Source organism: Elaeis guineensis, chromosome 6 (genome assembly GCF_000442705.2).
Source record: "Elaeis guineensis isolate ETL-2024a chromosome 6, EG11, whole genome shotgun sequence".
Classification (NCBI taxonomy): Eukaryota; Viridiplantae; Streptophyta; class Magnoliopsida; order Arecales; family Arecaceae; genus Elaeis; species Elaeis guineensis.
In genome coordinates, this window is record NC_025998.2 from 14,272,943 (window position 1) to 14,294,797 (window position 21,855).

Here is a 21,855-nt window from a genome sequence, read left to right on the forward strand (position 1 = left end):
TGGAGATGCAAATGGAGTAACACAGAGTTCAAGGGAGGGATAACTAGGTTGAAGCAGCACTTGACTGGTGGTTATTCTGATGTGTTCATGTGTCGGAAATGTCCGCAAGAAGTCCAACAGTTGATGAAAAAGCACTTTGCTTATTCGAAAGCAGCGAAAGAAAGGGCAAACAGAAAAAGGACGGAAGTGGACCGTCGAGCTGCAGAGCTACCTTCTTATCACTCTAGAGAGTCAGAAGAGGCATCCGCTCCAGATGATGAGGCACAGATTGAGGCTATCATTCAGACGAGGTTGGCTGATCGTACCGACAAGAGGAGATAGCCTAGTATAGAGAGCGATTTAGACCATCATACTACGAATCGAGTCTGGATCAACGATCGGTGGAAAAAATTTCGAGTTCAAGAGGACTACATCAGTCAGAGAGCCTGGTGGTAGAGGGAGCAGATACAGCATGTCATCTTTGTTGGGAGCTTTTGGCAGTAGAAGGAGATTCTCTAGAGATATTCCAACAGGAGCCACTATCCATGATTTGGATCCACATGCTTTACCCAGCAAGAATTCAAAGCAGCAGAAGATTGACACTATGGTGAAAAAAGATAAGAAGAAGGATATGTGGCGAGCTATTGGATCATGATTTCATTTCAGCCATATTCTAGCAAATGCAGCAGCCAATCTTTACTATCGATCTGTCATTTTAGCTATAGAGGCTGCCAGCCAGGATGTAGATCCATCAGGACCTAAGGACATCTATGGTCAGCTTCTTGACAGTAACAAGGAGGATCTGCATAGATGGATTGCTTTTTACAAGAATAAATGGCCTACATATGGATTGACAGTGATGTGTGATGGTTGGACCGATCCTACTAAACGGAGCATCATTAATTTTTTTACATTCTATGATGAAAAAATATTTTTTCACAAATCAATTGATGCTTCAGATAAGATGCACGATGCCACATATATCTTTGATCTGATGGAGGAGGTGATTGATTCAGTGGGTGAGCAGTATGTCGTACACGTCATCACAGATAATGGACCACAATATAAGGCTGCCGGAGAATTGCTGATGGAGCAGCGACCGTAGATATACTGGACCCCATGTGCTGCACATTGTATTGATCTTATATTGATGAATATTGGAAAAATTCGTAGAGTGCAGCAGGTAGTGGAGATTGCCCAGACTATTACTAGATTCATCTACAATCACACATGAGTTCTTTCATTGATGCGGACATATACTGGAGGGAAGATCTTAAGATCGGATATCACACAATTTGCTACCAACTCATAATACTTGAGTCTTCTTTAGAAGAAAGCAGTCTTACGTCAGATATTTGTCAGTACCGAGTGGCAGGAGAGCAGATATGCGAGGGCTGGCACTGATAGAAGTAATGTGGAGAACTTGATGAAGAGTCAGTCATTCTGACAGCGGGCTGAGAAGGTAGTAAAGGCTATTAAGCCATTATATGAGGTGCTTCACACCGTGGACAGTGAAAGATACCCCCAGATGGGCTTTTATATTACATGATGGAGAAAGCAAAGAAACAGATCAGTAAGAATGATCTGAAATATGCTCAAGAATTCATTAACATCATTGAGCACCGTTAGGACTATCAAATGGATAGAGATTTGCACCTAACCGGTAAGCACGGATTCAAGAATATTTTAAAATATTTTTTTATGCTTGTAAAAATATACTTAATCAGTTATGAAATTTATATGCAGCTTATTATTTAAATTCGAGATTCTAGTATATCATTTCTGAGATAGATATGGACAACGAGCTTCTTGCTGCTCTTCGTAATGTGATATATAAGATGGTGTCCGATCTAGAAATCGCATCGTTTTATCTGCAAGAGATATACTAGTTTAAAATAGATGTGATTATTCAACTGAATTCGATCTGTACTCAATGATATATTTATAAATTTAATAAACATATTTTTTTACAGACGAAACAGTTTAGAGAGGGATCAGACAGCTTTAGAGTCCCATCAGCTGTCATAAACAAAAAGCAGATGAATCCAGGTAAATTACATATCAATAATGAGCAGCATAGATATATAATTTTGCTTAATAATATCATAAAATTTGATATGTAATTTTGCTTTTGCAGCGAATGGTGGATTCATTTTGGAATGTCCGCAGAATATTTAGAGGTGTGGCTGTCCGTATTCTTTCTCAGACGGTCTCTGCTAGTGGCTGTGAACGCAATTGATCGACTTTCGTCCTTATCCACAGCAAATAGAGAAATCGTCTGACATAAAAACACCTCAATGATCTTGTATATGTTCACTACAATCTGAGGTTGAGGCTAAAATGCATTCAGGAGAAAGTATAACTGAAGTATACTGATCCGACACTAGATAATTATACGAACGAGAACGACGATCTGATCATCGAATGGCTTGCAAGTCAGCAGCAGGAGCTAGAGTTTGATGAGTCGGGATCCCCTCCATGACCAGCCAGTGTGGTAGCTAGAGAGATCAGGATGGATCCAGGACAAGAGGCAGAAAGAAATATTCCACATAAGGTTCCAGCTGATCAGCCACAGCCTGAGGGGACACAGGGACTCATTCATCACATGACTCGATATCCGATACATCTTCGCAGAAGTTCGAGCAACAGATATATAGACGAGATCGACAGTCAGCAAGAAGACATCCATCCTCTCAATCACAGGAAACTTAGTCACAAGGGGCACAAGAAGAGAAAAGAAAAGACAGTTGCATGTGCACCACTCTCAGGAGTACATGAGCTATCTGGCTCAGATTCGGAGATTAGAGAGAGTGATGATGATACTGATAGTAGTATCATGGATCTGATGATCAGGGAGGAACTGGAAGATAGGAGATCACTGTTTATAAGATACAGCCGCAAGATGATATTTGATTCACCGATAAGTCCAGTTTACACATGCCACATAAGATAGAGACCATGATGGATGAGTCGGTAAAGACCGTGGGGAGCCGATTTCATATAGACAACGGGCTCTTAGAGGTTGTCCAGCACACGATGCAGCTGCAGACGATCTTGCATATGAAGTAGGATCCATGAATGTATCTAGATCATCCTCGCATTATGGATCCTATTATCCGCAGCCACCTTATGATCCATATAGATATGGTGCATCTGAGGCATCGTCTTCTAGTGATTACTACCTTATGCAGCCTGAAGCATCTTACGGATCAAATTTTGCTACCGGCATCTTCGAATGGGCTTCTCCACAGTCATACCATCATCCTGAGGATATTTCTCTTAGCCAGAGTTTGAGTGAGAGATCTGAGATGTCTTACAATCCAAAAAAGATGCCTTATAGGATGAATATTCAAGAGTACAGTGCATCTTGATTTCCTCTAGATTATGCTAATGATCCAGATATCTACGAGCGTCACAGACACTCGACGAAAAATTAGATGTAGAACAGATCTTGAGGTTAGTATATCATTCTTTGTGCTTTGTACTTTAAAAATTTAGATATATTTTAATGCACATTTATATATTTTGTTTTTAATTTTAGGATGATACAGTTGTAATATAATATAAATAAATATACATTTAAAATTTTGGATCAAAAATTTCTGTACCGCTACCGAACTCAAAAATTGAACCCAAATATATCAATAATATGCAATATAATGTAATTTTGGGGTTGTATTTATGAATTAATAACTTGAACATCCAAAAAAAATGAAACAAAAAAATGTGCCGGTATCGAACCGGTATGCCGAAGAATACCGTGTCGATACGGTATGATATGATATCAGTATCATACCATACCGATCCACCATCGGTATGGAGTCCGATACCGATACAACAGACCTTGGGACAAATATGAGAGTCAAGCCAGACTGCTCGATCCCATCTCCGTCATGTACTATAACCTGTCTAATCTAAAACTTGCTTGGGGTAGCATCCTGTAGCAATAAAAACTTTACTCTGTGACATCACCTGTCATCCTTCGCAGTCTCCCATCTGGTGCCCAATCCACCTATATTTGGAGCTCTACCTTGCATTGAGCTCTTACTGGCACTTGAAGCTCCACCTCGCACTGAGCTCCCTACTAAGAAATAATATCCTCCACACTTCTTTCCTTTCATAACAACCCTACTGCCACGCACAACATTCAGGATTCCATTATCAGCTCTCCATCTATAGCTGCTTGAATCCAATCTGCTCAATGAAATCAGATTATTCCTGAAACTGAGTATCTATCGAAACTCACCCAATTTTCTCACTACTCCATCATGTGTCTGCAAGCTGACTGTTTTAATGCCCTTGATCGCACAGATCGACCCATCCGACAAATGAACAATGCCTTCACTGCTCTCTAGGGAGTCAAACTTCTTTTCTCTACAACAAACATGATGTGAACATACCAAATCTAAAATTCACTGAGAAAAAAAGTAGATATCTCATCTAAGACCATAAGCACATCATCAGTCTCATCAGTGTCGCTATCATGGACCGCCGCCGCAATAGTCTTTATCCGATCTCTGAGATATGAACAATCTCTGACTTGATGCCCCAACTCATCACGTCGGTAGCATCTAATCTTGCTGAAGTCCCTCGATTTGGACCTGGACCGCCTATCTTGTGATCCTCTGTCGCTTCGTCCTCTACCACTACCACCTTCAGTTACCATCAAAATCGAGTCACCGTCTGAACTCAAAGCTCAGTTCTCTCGTCTGAGAATCTTGATCTGAAGAAGTGCAGAAGTGACCTCATCCATCTTAATGGTGCTCTTTCCCACAAGAAGAGCAATTACCAAAGACTCAAAAGGAGAAAGCAATGAAAGCAAGACCAACACTCTAATCTTCTCCTCAATTTTTTCACCAACGCTGAAGAGATCAGTGAGGATCTTCTGAAAATTGCCAAGATGCTCGTGCACGCTTTATCCCTTGCTCATTCGCAGCTGGTAGAGCTACTTCCAAAGAAAGAGAGCGTTGGCGAGTGACTTCATCATGTACATCTCCTCGAGCTTCGTCTACATCGTTGTCAGAAAAATCTCACTAAGCATATGAATCACTACATCATCCATCAAGTACAAGCGGATCATGCTCACTGCTTACATCTAGAGTCGCTTCCAATCCTTTTCCTCCATGATAGTCGGCTTCTCCTTGCACAAGAGAGCATCAATCAACCTTTGTTGGATAAGCACATCCTTCACCCTTGCTTGCCATAGGTAGAAATTGCTCTTCCATCATTCTGATTGATCTTTACTTTAATTGAGCATATTTTCTCTATCTTCTTCAACCTCGATCAACACCGTCACAATCCGAACAATGCTTTGCTTTGATATCACTTGTTGGGAGAATCTCTTATGAGTGCTGAATATGGATCCCCACCTAAGATCACAGACGCGAATGATGATGTGGATACCACAGCAAGAAAGAAGAAGAAAGATGCACAAAAGACAATCAAATAATGTGGATCAGCTCAAGACTTACCTCTACGAGATATGCAAGCTTCACTATGAGAGAAAATAAATATAAAAAAAGATCATATCCTCTCAACTCTCATACATCAATATCTCTCAATAAGAAGCTAAAATCCTCATAAAAGGCTTTCAATCAACTCTCTGGAAGGTCTTCTCTCTTTGAGCTGCTACAAGCCGCTACACCTCTCTCTCAGCCCGTCTGCCTCCTTTTATAGGATCCAAATAGAATCCAAATCGAATCCAGAATTCTAATACTCAAGAACCCTTCCGACCACCTGATCATGCCTGCATCACTCCCCGGCCATTCGATCGCACAAAACAGCACCTACTCGCCGTCTCAGCCGTCAAATCGCACATTCCGCACGATGGACCGCTTAAATGGACGCACACCCATGCGTGGACCACGTGAGGCCAAATGGACAGCACCTCACACCTGGACCGCGCACTGCGTGCGCTGGACTGCACGGTGGAGCCTGCAGGCCTGCACGCCACGCATCTGTGGGCCCGCTCCCGTGGGCCTACACCGTTGGCTTCTCCATCTTGAGCTTCGCTGCTTTGAGTTTTGCTATTGTAAGTCAAATTCGAGACGTTAAAACCCAACAAGTCAGAGCATCAATCAGCTATAGGAAATTTGGTATATGTTGTGCATGTGCAATGATTTTAATGCACATGGAATTGAGTGTGCACATGGATATGTATTTTCACCTTTACATCAGTAGATTTTATAGTCCCTGCTTGAGTTATGTCCACAAAACCCTTGAGGTGGTGGCTTATTCATCAAGCATGAGCTTTCAACAATAATATACATTGGGCATCAGCATTGCATGCTTGCTCATCAATATGAGTTTTGATAGGTCTTATTGTGGTTGGATCCAAATAAGGTCAGCACTCAAACCGGATAAGATAATCAGGTTCAAGTTCATTATGGTTTTCCTCATTAGCTTTGATTTAAGTGGATCCATAATCAGATAAACGATAGCAACATAATATTTTTACAGTAATAGTTACCTATTAGATTAGGAAGCACAATATTTTCATATGAAATGCCATAGTTTATTTTTGTGCTGCTAAGTAGTTTCCACTTGATAGAAATCAATGATCATGGCCTTTTAGCAAACTCTAAGCTCTTATTATATTACATTCGATGACCTGTTTCAAGACCAAAAGACGAAACTGTAATAAACTAAGATACTTCAAAGTGCAGATGCAGCAATGATGCAGATGTGCTTCTACATAAGAATAACAAAATATGATATGTTCAAGGTTTGCCCTGGTGGTCAAACTGTCCGGCTTAGCAACCAGAAGTTCTAGATTTGATTCTAGGTTGATGCATCCACAAAAATCTGGACCTGGGTTATTATAGTACAGGTGAGCCTCACCCCCCCCCCCCCCACCACAACAACCCCCCCCCCCAAAAATCTCAGAAGAAAGATATCTCAGCAAGTTGCATACCTCAAAAAATGACTTTGGGTGAGGTGGCATAGTAGGCTCCATTGATGCAGGCTCTGATGAAGGCCTCACTGCATACAGCATTGCATCAGTTAAAGCAACAGCAAGAAACATCAATTCTAATGTGAAAGTCAAAAATGGAAGGATCCAGATGATAACCTGCCCCAAAGTCCACCATCTGAGCACCATTTACTTTTGCATGCTAGGCAACACAAACAAAAAGAAAGAAAAAAGGGGAATAATTGGAAGGTTGCCAAAGAATTAGATTAAAAATATCAAGAGTGAGTGACAATGCAACAATCGCTAGATTACCTTTGAAGGTGTGATAGAAGCACTTGGATCTGATTGGCTAACATGAGATTTGCTCCATGAACTGTTAGTGGTCCCTGAAGATTCCACAGAAACAAATAGCGAATCAACTGCAGTGTTTCATTAAAGGATGGAAGATAAAATACTAAATCAATTGTTTCTGATAAGAAGAGGCATTTCAGGAGAAAAATTTTGTATGTAGGTATAATCTCTTCTTGTTTTCCTTTATTTTGTCCTATAAAATGATGAAAGAATGGTTTGACGGTCTTTTACAATTAAGCCATTCAACAAAGTTTTAGCCGCTGCTCATAGCATGGGAAGAACCGATATGCTAGAAGTCAAATATAGCAAACATATACAGGAGCCGCATAGCATCACTATACAAGTGTTGATTACAAAAATCAGAAGTTGCACCTCACGTTGCTTGGATAAACATGGAGATACATCCTTAATGCAAAGCCTAAAACCATAATAGATCAAAAAAACAGGCCTTATCTCATCTGGATGGGTTCAGTTATATGAATCAAGGTGTGATTCATTGATGTCTGATAAATTTTTTGACACTTTCGTCACATGAACCCTCTGTAATGTGTCAAATACATGGACAGGTGGCTCTGGACAAGGTAGGGTCTGGTCATGAAACCTTTAAAGCTAGTTGGTGCGCAGGATGATCCACCTGATGCTCACAGCTAATGCAAGAAAACCTTTTAAGGCTTCCCCACAGCTGGAAGAGTCTACATGAAGGGGAAACAGTGAGGTCTGATATAGGAAATCATATTTGCCTGCAAGGCACAGAGCGAACAAAACACAACTGAATTCTTATTTATTCAATTAGCATAAACTCAGACACACACACACCCAAAAAAAAAAAAAAGATATTGAAAAACATCAAAGTGAATATGAATCCATGACCACCAGAAGTTGGATTTATTCAGTTTTCTGTCTCCTAACCGGGAAACGAGAGTGAACATTAAGAATAAACCAGAGATAGTAAAAAATAATCACATAACATGTGCACATACATCACATAACATGTGCACATACATGTGCACATGGCAGTCAATCAGTCAATGGACTCAAATATTTTAAAGCAGCACATATTGTTATCACCAGATGTCACCAGCATATTCCAAAGCATTAGATTACTAATGGAGATGTGAAGTGCTGGAATTCCAAGTAACTGCTGGAAAGAGTTGCAAATATGCATTTAAACCGAATTGGCCTGATATATACTATTGCAATAGCTTACGATCCATATTATGACATATTCAACCCTGATATGCTTCTGTAGTCAATACTAAAACTGAAATACACACTTTTCCTGGAAAAAAAAAAAAAAAAACTTCACAGCTTCATAGATAAAGCATCGGTGCTAGTTCCAGAGACACTAATTTGTATGGAAATGTTCTACCATCATGCCCCTTCACATCTTCTCTTCTATTACACTGGCCAGTTCTAGTCATCAGAAGATTGTCAAGGTTAATGGACGAATCATTTATTTATTGTGTCACAGGAACATGTTTAGAATTTATCCAAAGTCCAAATTATTCAGATCCATTCTAATTCTGTGTAGAATGCAATAATTATTCTACAGTAATTTCAGTAATAGCCATGTGGAATGTTTTATTCAAAACATCCCAACAAATGGTCTGCTTCAAAAAGGAAAAACCAGATAACATTAACCAATAGTTCATTGTCTTATATCTTGATTACAGAACATTGCTGACCAAATTTTGCACACCAAGAGATGAATGCCAGTGACACTTGATGATATTCAAGCCAGCATCACTAAGATAGACTTTGATAAGTAGTTGATATAATATGATCAAAATATTATTTTGTAGAAAATCAATCAATTGACAAGACAATTAGTAGTTTGATTGAACAAACTTACTGTTCCATGATTTATCCTCATCTTGTGACTTAATCACTTCTCTTTTCCTTTCCAACTTACATATAGCATTACCCAAGGATTTCATCTCCTCCACTTGGACATCTAACATTCCCATAAATGCCTCGAAGTACCCTTTTTCTAATAAGAAAAAGAAAGCAAGGCTGCCAGTCAAACATTAATTGTAGGATATTAGTGATTCAATGTCAAAAAGAAGAGAAAGATTAGCATTAGAGAACCTTCATTTTTCGCATTTAACAATTCTTGACTTGCTTTAGCTGCAATAGCAGCAGCTGAGGCAGCTGCTTTTGCAGCTTCTGCTGCTTCCTCAGCCAGGCCTGATCTTGATATTTCATCTTTCTTGACATCATTTTCTTCTGCTACAACTTTTCGGATCCAGATTTTCAACCTAGGAATAATCACATTCTATAAAAGTAGATGTGTGAGAAGGAATTTGGAATTTTATGAATGATTCCAACTTGACTGCAGTAAATATATTACATGTCAATAAATTGTTTACAAACATCAAATAGGTTAGCATTATTATCTAAACTACCTAACAGCAAAAGCAGGCATGCAAAAACCAATTGGTACCTTGCAAAACAAAGCAGTTCCAGCTCCTGAAGCAGCAAGGACCCCAACAGCAAGAAAAGCATGGGACCAATGGAACCTGGTTTGCTGCAGGCTTGGAGCCATGATAACACCACCGACAGGAGCAGGTGATGGTTGTAATGTCTGGCTGGGAACTTGCAGATGCACACCTGCAGATGTTTGGCTGGGAAGCTAGTCTTGAAGATGATGATGTATTATAACAACAACAAGAAGAAGAATAGAATAGAATAGAAAACATTTTATTTGACAAGCTACAGCTTCATGGTAACATCAAATGTCCAAAGTTACACAGAGTCAGGCAAAGAAAAATCTCTGCAACAGAAATCTATTAACGTATATTCTCGTGATAACAAAAATTTCATGTGTTTTTCATTTTATCGATAATGCTTGTCTGCTTATTGGGGTCTGAAGGATCAATTAGAAAGTTCAAAACATGTTTGAAGGTGTTCTGATGAGGGTGGCAGGAAGTATCAAGTGGGCCCAATGAACTATTTTACACCTGTCCTAGTTTTATAAGCATAATGGTAGCTTGATGCATCATTTCTTGCACCGAAGTTATACACCCTTGGCTGACCTAAAGGAATATGCTTTCAAGATAGCAAAAGGGCTCCACCAGTTATAGAAAAAGCATCAAGATCACTCTCAACAATAAAACTATTTACTTTTCGAACCAAAAAAAAGAGCCACTTTGCTAAGAAAGAGAGAAAGCAATGAAAATTTAATTAAAATCCAAAAGAATTTCGTCACTCTTATTGGATGATGCTAAAATCAGCACTGAGTTCAATGATGATTGAGGTAAAATGTTGCGAACCTTAGCCTGTTAAAAAAGAGGCTATCACCCAATTACTGTCCTAGCAATCCGAGGTTCTGGGAGGGGTAAACCAGAGATAGACCTAACCTTTGCCCTCCTTTTTGCATAAAGTGGCTGCCCCAGGACTCAAACGTGCGCCATTGCACTTGTTAGCCCAAGCCTTTTACTATTGCAGCAAGCAATGCCCCCCTGCTAACCTTAACTTTTTATTACACCAAAACTCCTTCGCATATTGGTTGCTTAAAAATAGGACTCCTAACTTGTCTGCATACCTCACCTAGAAAAGATTCAGAAGTCAGATGACAAGTACTCACATGACAAGTGATTTACATTAACAATTTAAAAATCGGCCAAACTAGGTACAACATAACATTAAAGAAATAAAAATAAAGATTAAAAAATGGACCCATACTTGACTCCTAATAGTAATTTGATATATTTTTCATTCTTTCTCTTTTCCTAGTCTTCATTCTCTTTGTTCTATTCTTCATTTTCTTTTGTACAAAGGATCACTTCAAGCTTTTATCCAAATCAAGGTAATGTCTCATTTTGCATCAATTAATTCTTCTGTGTGAAGGATCACCCCAAGTTTTTATCTTCCTTGTTTATTTCATTTTGGAGGTGCTTTTGTATCTTGCATGTTAATGCCTCTCTTAAGATTATTACAGGATACATGTTTTTTTTAACCAACATTTATAAGACCCTGGTGCGTTGGAAGTTGCTCAGATTTTTATATTGACAATGGTAATGCTTTATTGTTGCCAGTGATATTAAACAGCCAATAGGGATGAATTAGTTAGAATATGTTATCATATTTTTTGAATTTGGATAACAATGTATGTTGTTGCTGGATTATGTAAAGATAATATTCTATATCAAGAAATTTCTGGGGAATTTTGTGTTTGTCAAATCTTATTAACACTTGTAATTTTGCACCACAAAATTTGACTTGATATTGAAAACATTACCTTGATTTGCCGTATTAGTCTCGACACTTGGAACATTTGGAGGTGGATCCTGTGATACGTAAAGATTCTTAATGCATTTATGAGCACTTAAAAATAATTTATTATTCATGAAGATTTGCCAGCAAACAAAGAAACTAGCAATAAAGTAAAAGTAAAATAAGTAGACATATGGGGAAAACTTTACAGGCACATGGCGGAAGGCTTCATCAATTTCCTCCTTTGTTAGCCCCTTCTTTTCAAGGAAAGAGCGCCTGTAAATGACTGGGGAACCACTTACTTTTGGATGTGATAAAAATTTAATAGCATTCTGCACTTGCTCCTCCCTCACTGGTTCTGAGATTGCAAAAACTGGTCTTCCCAAGGATTCATTAGCAGCCACATCTTGTTTGATATCTTGTCCACCTTCCTCCACTGGTTTTGACAAGTCAGGGCCTAAAATCAGCAAATTAAGATATGGTTAGTGTTATTAACTATTAAAGGCAGTACATCTTGTTTCCTACAAAAGATAATGGGAATTAATATATGCGTTGACTTGTGTGTATCTTCCAACAAGCAGCACCAGCTTAAAGCTACTAAAACAAACAGAAACTGATACTAACTGAATGCTTTCATTGCTCATGACTGGCACCAGCTGTAATAACAGGTAAAAACCATCCTAGAATTCAACATGCCAGGAATACTGCCATGTCTACCAGGGCCAGGGGAATTTCATCCTTTCTTGAATTCTTCCCACCTTTCTGGTGATATTTAACATATCTCCCATGTAGTTTATTCCATGTGTATTAAATTGTACAGAATTTAGTGACACGTGACTGCTATATCAAGATAATTCTATAGGGGGTAAAATAACAACTCTATGAGACAGAACAAAGGGATGAGGAGGGTGGGACTAGCAAGAGGATGCGAATGTAATGTAGACATAGGTCTATGTTCTTACCTGGATGAAGTAATAATAAATTGATAATATATATATACACATCTATGTGCATGTATATCTATGTATCCGTCTCTTATTCAGACTTGAGGCTTCCATGTCAACTCCCAAAGAAATCAAAGTAACTGTGGGCAACTTGCCTCTGCTTAAATTTACATAAATATTTATTAATAGGGGAGTAATAGTGATAGAACCAATAGAAGTCCTTGAAATTACTAACAAATCCAGTTTTTTGAGTTTTGGAGGAATGTAGCAAGGGTAGTGATTTAGTAGCTATCATTGTCAAATAGGATGCATGACAGATTCTCAGTTGTGATGAACTAACAAACAGAGGATTTATTAAAGTTCAGATGAAGTAATTTGTTTAACAATACAAAATAGATCAAAACAAGTGGAACGAATCCACAAAATTGGTTTGTACAGCAGCAATCTCCACATTTTAAGACCTTATTTCAGCATTAGTCTAATTACTATGATGTGCCAAATTGAATGAATAGGAACAAATTAAATTCATGTTTTGTCCAGTCTAGTCTTGAAGCCCTATTACCAGCAATGTCGATTACTTCAGCAACCCTCCCTAAATGTATAAACCCCATTTTTTCGATTCGTACTAATTTAAGCAGAGTATAAGCTGTAGGTCAGACTGCTACGGAAATAGTAATAACCCATCTTCAATCACTTTCACCCCCTTTCACTATCCATTTCATATCTGTTTCAAGATTTTGATTTGTTATCACATCTATTTGTATTTAGACAAATATAAGCAGACAAGATCCAATCACGGACTGATGATGTGAGATTACAAATAGAGAAAGAAACAAGTAGAACTATGAAATAAAGAGGAAAGATGCAAGAAATAAACTGGAAAGCAGCGAAGACCTCGAATCCCAGAAGAATTATATCAGAGCAAAGAGGATATCAGGAGCAAGAAAAAGGAAGCGATCAACGGGGAGGCGAAGATTTCACCTGGATTCTGGCGACTGTCACCAGTTGGAGAAGAAGCGCCGGATTGGGTCGACATTCCCACTTCCGAGCGACCTACCAATTGCCGAGAGGTAGAGAGGAACTTACGGCGATGGTCAAGAGCAACGTCTAAGGAATGGGGCGCGTAGTCGAGACTCGAGCGAAAAAGAACCCAAAGAACCCAAACGAAAAGGGTGCAACTCGAAACATAAAATATATATATAGATAGAGAGCCAAGAAGACAAAACGGGTGTTTCCGGACATCCATAATATCGGATTAGAGTGCTTTATTTAAATAATTTAAAAAAAATTATTTATAAAAATAATTTAATTTTTAATTTATTTATTAAAATAATATAAATTTTATAAAATACTATTTTGAATGACATTTTATGATATCCACGTCACCACCTCTTTTCCACCCTTTTTCCACATGAACGACAAAAAAAAAAAAACTCGCCATTTGAAATGGCGTTTTCAAAAATTATAATTTTAAATTTTAAAAAAATGATAATAATAAAAATTATAATTTTAAATTTTAAAAAAATAAAAATTTTGATTTTGATTCAAATAAAAATCATCATTTCAAATTAGTATCTCCATTTCAAATTATCTTTTTAAAAAAAATATTTAAAAAAATTATTATAAAAAAATAAAAAAATATTATTAAAAAATATAAAAAATAAAAATTATAATTTTAAATTTTAATAAAATAAAAATTTTAATTTTAATTCAAATAAAAATCATCATTTCAAATTAAAATCTTCTTTTCAAATTAATTTTTTTAAAAAAATACCATAAAAGAAGAAAAACATAAGAAAAAATAAAAATTATAATTTTAAATTTAAAAAAATAAAAATTTAATTTTAATTCAAATAAAAAATATCATTTCAAATTACTTTTCCCATTTCAAATTATTTTTTTTAAAAAATATCTTAATAAATTAAAATAATAAAAAATATAATAAAAAAAAAAAAAATGAGAAATAATGAAAAAAATAAAAATTTTAATTTTAATTTTAAAAAATTAAAAATTTTAATTTTAATTCAAATAAAAATATCATTTCAAATTACTTTCCCCATTTAAAATTAATTTTTTAAAAAATATTTCAAACAAAGGAAAAAAATACCTAAAAAATGCCAAAAAGAGAAAAAATGGGAGAAAAATAAATTATAATTTTAAATTATAAAAAAAATAAAATTTTAATTTGAATTCTAAAAAAATTAAAAAATAAAAAATATCATAAAAAAGTGAAAAAAAATAAAAAAATAAGAAAAAAATAAAAATTATAATTATAAATTTAAAAAATAAAAATTTTAACTTTAATTCAAATAAAAAAAATTATCATTTAAAATTACTATCTCTATTTTAAATTAATTTTTTATTAAAAAATCACATAAAAATAACTAAAAAATAAAAAAATTAAAATAATATAAAAAATAAAAAAAAAATTAAAATTAAAATAAAAATGTCAAAGGAAATGGCATTTTTGAAAACGCCATTCCTTTTGGCGTTTTTGTAGCTTAAGACCCCAAAAAAAAACCCTCTCTCTTCTCCCTCTTCTCTGGCGTCTCCCTCTTCTCTGCCTCTTCCTTCTCTCCGGCGGCACGGCGGCGGTGAGCTCCCTCTTCTCTCTTTCCTCTTCCTATCTCTCTCTCCTTCTTCTCTCCCTCTTCCTCTCTTTCTCTCCCTCTTTTTCCTTGACCCGTCGGTGACAGACGGTCGGCGGCGGGCTCGCGCGCCCCCCATGTGGTTAGTCGGTCGGTGGGCCGACGACGGCCACCCCGCCCCTCCCCTTCCCTTGGCCGGCCGCCCTCTCTCTTTCCTCTTCCTCTCTCCCTCTTCCTTCCCTCTTCCTCTCTCTCTCCCTCTTTTTCCTTGGCTCGCCGGCGACGGGCCCGCGCGCCCCCCCATTTCATTGGTCCACCGGCGGGCCGACGGTGGCCACCCCACCCTCCCCTTCCCTTGGCCGGCCGCTCGCCCCTTCCCTTCTCTTGGCCGGCCGCCCCGCCCCATCCCCACCCGCGGCGGCCCCTCCCCAGCGGTGGCGGCCCCACAGCGGGCCCCCGACGACGGCCTTGCGGTGGCCCCCCGATGATGGGCCCTCGACGGTGGCCCGTGCGGCCCTGCGGTGCCCTTCTATTTCGATCTTTTTATTTTTTATTTTTATCTCATTATTTTTTATTTTTTATTTTTATCTCATTAGATTCAGATTTATTTTAAAATTCGATTCGATCTTAATTTAAAAATTTTAAAATATATTATATTTCATAAAAATATAGACCTGTTAGTTGATCAATGTAGGATATTCTACGATATCCATATAAAATATATATTTGATTATATATTTTTATACGGGTACCATAAAATATATACATTGATCAATTGATTGTTCAGTTTGGACAAATTGAGAATTATATTTAATTCTATAGATAATTATATTATTCGAACGATATGCAGAGGGTTCGAAAAAAATTTTAGACAGTATTTTTCTTTAGTTCTTCTCACACATTTTCAGTCGTGTGGGGAGAACTAAGAAAAAATATGATCAAAATTTTTTTCGGTCCCTGTTGCGTATCGTTTGATTAATGTAATTAACCTATAGAATTAATGCAATTTCCAAATAGAATAGGATCTATCTGTACCTATTTGTTGATGATATGATACATTTATCATGTAAATCTTTTGAAATAATAAAATAATTAGTAATACTAAATTTTTTGATTTTAATTTTATCATAGATTTTTCTAAGAAAATGACCAGTACTCGAGTTCGTGTACGATTGTATTATGATGGCATGATATAGAATGATGAAACTGGTGTGCAGTACAGTCACCCTGCAAATCAGATGATTAAAGTATCTTCATCATTATCATGTCAAGAATTATTGGACCATTTATACAGCAATATTCCTGTAGATAAAGAAAAATATGAAATAAAATTGAAATAAAAATCTCCTAATCTGTCGGGACAGTTAATGCAGAGCAAATATATCTTAGTTCCAATTGATGATGATAAAGATGTCGAAGAAATGCTGATCTTTCTTTTGAAATATTCAGAATGTCAATTTTAGAATTATATATTGAAAAAAAAGATGTACCGAGCTTTGGATACTATAGTCAGCTTTTAACTCAAGCCGACAATATTATTGGGCCTTCCTCACCTTTCGTAACTCCTATGGTGCAAACCGATAGTGTTGAGGCAATATTTGCAGAACAACATTCTACTACTGCCGGCCCTAGTTGTCCAATTATTCAAAGTCCTATGATGACTTCTCCTGGATCTTCTGCTATGGTGACTTCTCCTTTGCTAGAAGTAGTGGTAAGTGCAGGAGACGACACTCATATAGGAAACGATGACTGGATAGTCGGTGGAATAAATTCTGATAATCTAGACTTTGAGTCAGATGAAAGTGAAGATGAAGATTATTGGATGGATGAGGACAGTAGCAGTAATGATGGTGAAGATGAGAATGATGATGAAGATGTTCAGCCTAATATTAATATGGGAGAACCTCAATCTCGTTTGTACGAACCCTTATAATTTTTTAACGGTATAAATTTAGATGATGGTGGTTGTGTTAGTGCTGGTCGAAGATTGAACTCTGACTATCAGTTTTGAGACTCCTCGATGACTGAATTTTCTAAAGATCTAATGTTTGAGAGTAAAGATTATGTCAGGAGAGCTGTTGATCTTTATCACATTATGAAGCATCGGACATACAATGTAGTTCAGTCTCATTCGAAATTATGGTCCGTATGATGCGCATCATCAGATAATGTTCAAAATTATAAATAGAGGCTTCGTGCTGTATTGTTGAAAAAATATAGATATTTTCAAATCATAAAATATGAGGATCCTCATACTTGTTTGTTTACGAGATTGAGTCGAGACCACAAATATATCAGTGGAAGGATGATTGGCACACTAGTCCGATATATTATTGAGAAAGATCTCGATGTTAAAGTTGGAGCTATTGTGGCAACCGTTAATGATCAATTTTAATATACAGTGTCATACAGGAAAGCATGGTGTGGAAAGCAGAAAGTATTGATTGATATTTATAGAGAATGGGAGACATCTTATGCTAAATTATCCTATTATATGGCTGTACTTCAATATGCAAATCTCGGTACAGTTGTTTCATGAAATTTTTTCAAACTACGAATTCCAATGTCCAAGTTTTAAATTATATTTTCTAAGCTTTCAAACCATCTATTCAGGATTTTACGCACTGCTATCCTGTAATCAGCATTGATGGCACGCACTTGTATGGAAAGTTTAAAGGTAAGATGTTAATTGCAACAGGAATTGATGCAAAGAATGGGATATTTTCATTAACATATGCAATTGTGGATGAAGAGACGACTGCAAGTTGAAGTTGGTTTCTTTTCCAGCTCAGAACACATATCGTCAAAGATAGAAATGGAATATGCTTAATTTCTGACAGGCATCCAGGTATATTAAATGCCATCGCAAATGAGTCTATTGGATGGATTCCACCATATGTCTATCACCAATACTGCTTAAGACATATCTGCAGTAATTTCAACACTCATTTTAAAAATATACGACTGAAAAGAGCAGTATGACAAGCAGGAAGCACTCATCAAGTTTGCAAGTTCAACTTTATCATGGGTAGAATCAGAACAGTGAATGAATAAGCTTGGAGCTGATTGTCTGAGTTAGAAAAGGAGAAGTGGACGTTGGCACATGATGATGGCCTACGCTATGGTGTCTTAACTACAAATTTATCAGAGATTTTTAACAGTATTTTACGAGGAGCTAGAAATGTGCCAATTACAGCTTGTGTTCAAATAACATTTTATCGTCTTGTGAAATACTTCAATACGAGGCATGCCCAAGCCTTGAGATATGTAGAGGAGAATTCAAATAATCTTTTTACTCCTCATGTTGTAATTAAGATTGCTGAAGATCAAGTTAAAGCTAACCAGCACCGAGTAACAGCATTCAACCTTCAAAGAGGCATATATGAAGTGCTTACGAGGAGAGCAAGCGCAGGATTACGAGGTGAAAAAAATTTTCATACTGTTACTTTAGCTGAAAAAAAATATTCTTGTAGAAAGTGGAGTATGTTCAAATATCTATTTTCACATGTTTTAGCTGTGTGCCAAGAAATTGTTGTACATTTTAATGGATTTATAGATGATGCATATACAATTACAGCATATATGAATACTTGGAGCGACGACTTTAATCCATTACTACATGAAGATTATTAGATGCATATATGTATGTTCAAATATATTCCTGATCATCGTCGTTTGAGATTCAAGCAGAAAGGTAGACCAAAGTCAACAAGACTATGAAATGAGATGGATGATAGGCAAATAAGAAGTAAGAACCACTATGGTATTTGTAAGGAACAGGGTCATGACCACCGTCGCTGTCCTAGGATACTTCAACACACTTCAACTTCAAACAATGGAAGAAATTAAAGTCTTCGAAGATGTATTTTCATCATTGTTTTATGTATTTCTATGAGATTGTATTTGAATATACATGTTTAATATCCAGAGATGAACTGAATTGTGTGTTTAAGTTGTATTATGTGACAATATTGTGTTTAAAATATATTTCTCATAAAATGAATGGCTATCATATTTCTTATTTTTTAATACATTTATGATAATATCATTATTTTAGATTCATTAGCGTATTATGACTTACAATCCGCGACATCCCGATCCTCGAGACAGCAGTATTCTTACATTGCAGGAGCATCATTGATCACAGATTATTTTAGATAGTGGCATAAGCATTCCAATCCTACTATTACTATTTAAATTTTTTTTTTGAAAAGTTATATACGTTATCTAATTATTATATCTTATTGCAGAAGCCCAGACACCTTCATCTACGACAATCCGATGCTGACTTCTGGAGGACAGAGAAATCTCACATAGAGTGCTGAATTATTTACGATATCTTAGATTCTATGGAGTATATCGGATTGATCGTATATAGATGGATGTTGGTCTTATTACTGTAGGAACCAGATCTAGGGTTTCAGGGTTAGATCTTGAAAAAGAGGATTAGATCTTGAAACTTTTTCAAGATCATACAGCGGAAGACTAAAATAAATCAAAATTTATTTTTTAAGATCAGAAAATCCTTAGATCTAAGATCCTATTACATGATTATTATATGGCATTAAATCAAAAATTAAAATATATAAATATAGCATGAACTACATGTTGATCATATCAACATGTTTCTATACTACATCTAATGTATGTATTAAACAATAGATCAGATCTATTACCTTGCAAGTTAGACATTCTAACCTTGCTGATCTGGGCTTGAGGATGATGTTGCAAGCCGCACACGCGTCCGGCCTCTAGGAGTCGTCCACACGAGCCCACAAATCTCGATCAGAAGTCCTGCTTCAGGAAATCAGCACAGTATGCTAGTACTGCGCTGATCCTCCTTTGATGGTTGATCAGGTGCCTCCTTCTTCTTGATTTGGACTCTTCCAAAGATGGAAAGTAGAAGGAGGAGTTTTAGATCTGAGACACTCTCAGAAAACTCAAGATGGAGGGAGGAAAGATATGAAAACAAAAAACCCAAGAAGAAGACCCTCTTCTTCTTCACGTTTTTCTCTCTAGATACTCAAACTTGCATCTTTTATATCTCCACGACCCAAAGGTATTTCTCTCTGATTTTTGGATGGAACAAAGGTCTCTCAAATCTCTAATTTTTCTAAAATTTTATGAAGAAACTCATCTTATATAGAGAGATATGATAGAGTCCTTATCTAGGTCAAACACCTAGTCAAGGCTTATCCAAACATGGCAAGTTAAGGGACGCCCAACTCTTGAGCACCTCCTTCATATTTTCGTATATGGATCAACAGAAAAGGATGCACAATGTATACCCTAAAAGCCACGAAAATTTCAAAAAAAAATTGGATAAATTCGGTGCAAAATTGAAAGAGTTTTGGATTTCTAAAATTCTATCTCATAGAATTCGAAATCCAAAATTATTCCTTTTAGATTTGATCCAAACCACCTTCCATGTAAGAAAGAAGAGAGGAGACCTTTTGTGAACGTGGGAGAGATCTGAGAGAGAGATTTTGTCGCACAAAATAAGTGGAGATTGGTGTTGAATAAGAGAGAGGGCGTGGAGAAGGCTTATGTGGCGCAAGGTGGAATCCTAGTCTTACTAGGATTCTGTCTTATGACTTATTTTAATTTGGTTTCCCAAACCAAATCAAATCAAAATTAGATCAACCCAATTAAAATAGGTCTTAACCCAATTAAGAATCTAATTTAATTAGATTAAATTAGATTTAAATCTGATTTAATTTTCTAATCAAATTAGAAATTAGATTGACCCAAGTCCTAGTTGAACTAGGACTAGTTTTTCCTTGCACTTGGCTTATCCAATAAACCAATTGGACTTGATCCAATCAAACCCAAATAAATCTAATTAAATCATATTTAATTAGACTTAATCTCAGCCCATTGGCTTAATCAAATTAAGCCAATTAGCAATCGAATTGCTAATCGATCCTCCTGCAACACTTGCACTGGGTTAAATGTCAATCGTATTGATCATTTAACCCTAGAACGATTCTTAATCGTTGATCAACCATCTGATCGGATCATGAACTCTAATGTGTGTGACCTCATAGGTCCGAACCTAAGCCGGTAGCATAGGAATAAATTTCTATACCAATCGAAGTGACCATCTAGCAATGGTACCCGACGATCGGATAGGTCGAATGTGTAGAACAACATCCTTAGAACCCATGCGGATATAGTTTCATATAATTCATCTCCTTGACCAAAATGATCATAGGACACCCCAGAGTTTAACTGTCAACTCTGATCAGGTTGTCCACATTGTATTTCAAAATATCAAATCCATCTGATGGATTACCCTGGCCAAGGTTTTACTAAATTGAAATACAGCGACTCATTCTTCTCCAACTCTTGGAGTGGTCAATCCCATCTCGATCACACTCTGACTTCGCAAGTACTTGACTGTGTCCAGAAGCCTTCCGTCCCTGAATTAGAAATTCAGTTAGTCCAGTACCAAAGCACAGTGAGTTGCTTGCAAGTCACTGAGGCGATCTCAGGTCTAAGGGACACTTATACCTATATCCCATCAGAGATATTCTCGACAGTAGAATACTCTGGAGTTGGTCACGTTCAATGATGATGTACCCTTACATCTCACCTGTATGCCATACCAGTGTCTCCACACTCTTTAGTTAAGAGGACAACCAACCCATATGGCCTACAGCGACCTATGCTCGATAGAAGCTGTCGTCCTTATTAACAGCCTATCATTTGGTCGTGAACAGTTTTAAGGACTAATCGATAAATCCTCTCTTTATCGAACCTAAATAGTCCTAAGGACTTCATCATAACAACGGAGTTCATTAGAAGATGAAAGCTTATGATGAAGATGCCAAATATATTTATTATTAACAAATCAATTACAATACTG

The 21,855-nt window shown here is 36.8% G+C and overlaps 1 protein-coding gene across 1 annotated transcript in view; it reads right to left on the minus strand.

Annotated features, from left to right (window-relative positions):
* Positions 1-13,564, minus strand: part of LOC105047152 (peroxisomal membrane protein PEX14) — a 25,143-nt gene extending 11,579 nt beyond the window's left edge. The window contains exons 1-9 of the mRNA XM_010925958.3: positions 13,381-13,564; positions 11,665-11,912; positions 11,481-11,529; positions 9,684-9,850; positions 9,329-9,515; positions 9,093-9,230; positions 7,202-7,275; positions 7,049-7,091; positions 6,893-6,960 (exon numbers count right to left, since the gene is read on the minus strand). Coding sequence (XP_010924260.2) covers positions 6,893-6,960; positions 7,049-7,091; positions 7,202-7,275; positions 9,093-9,230; positions 9,329-9,515; positions 9,684-9,850; positions 11,481-11,529; positions 11,665-11,912; positions 13,381-13,435 — 1,029 coding nt within the window. The 5' untranslated portion in view covers positions 13,436-13,564. The remainder of the gene's footprint in view (positions 1-6,892; positions 6,961-7,048; positions 7,092-7,201; positions 7,276-9,092; positions 9,231-9,328; positions 9,516-9,683; positions 9,851-11,480; positions 11,530-11,664; positions 11,913-13,380) is intronic.
* Positions 13,565-21,855: the final 8,291 nt, after the last annotated feature.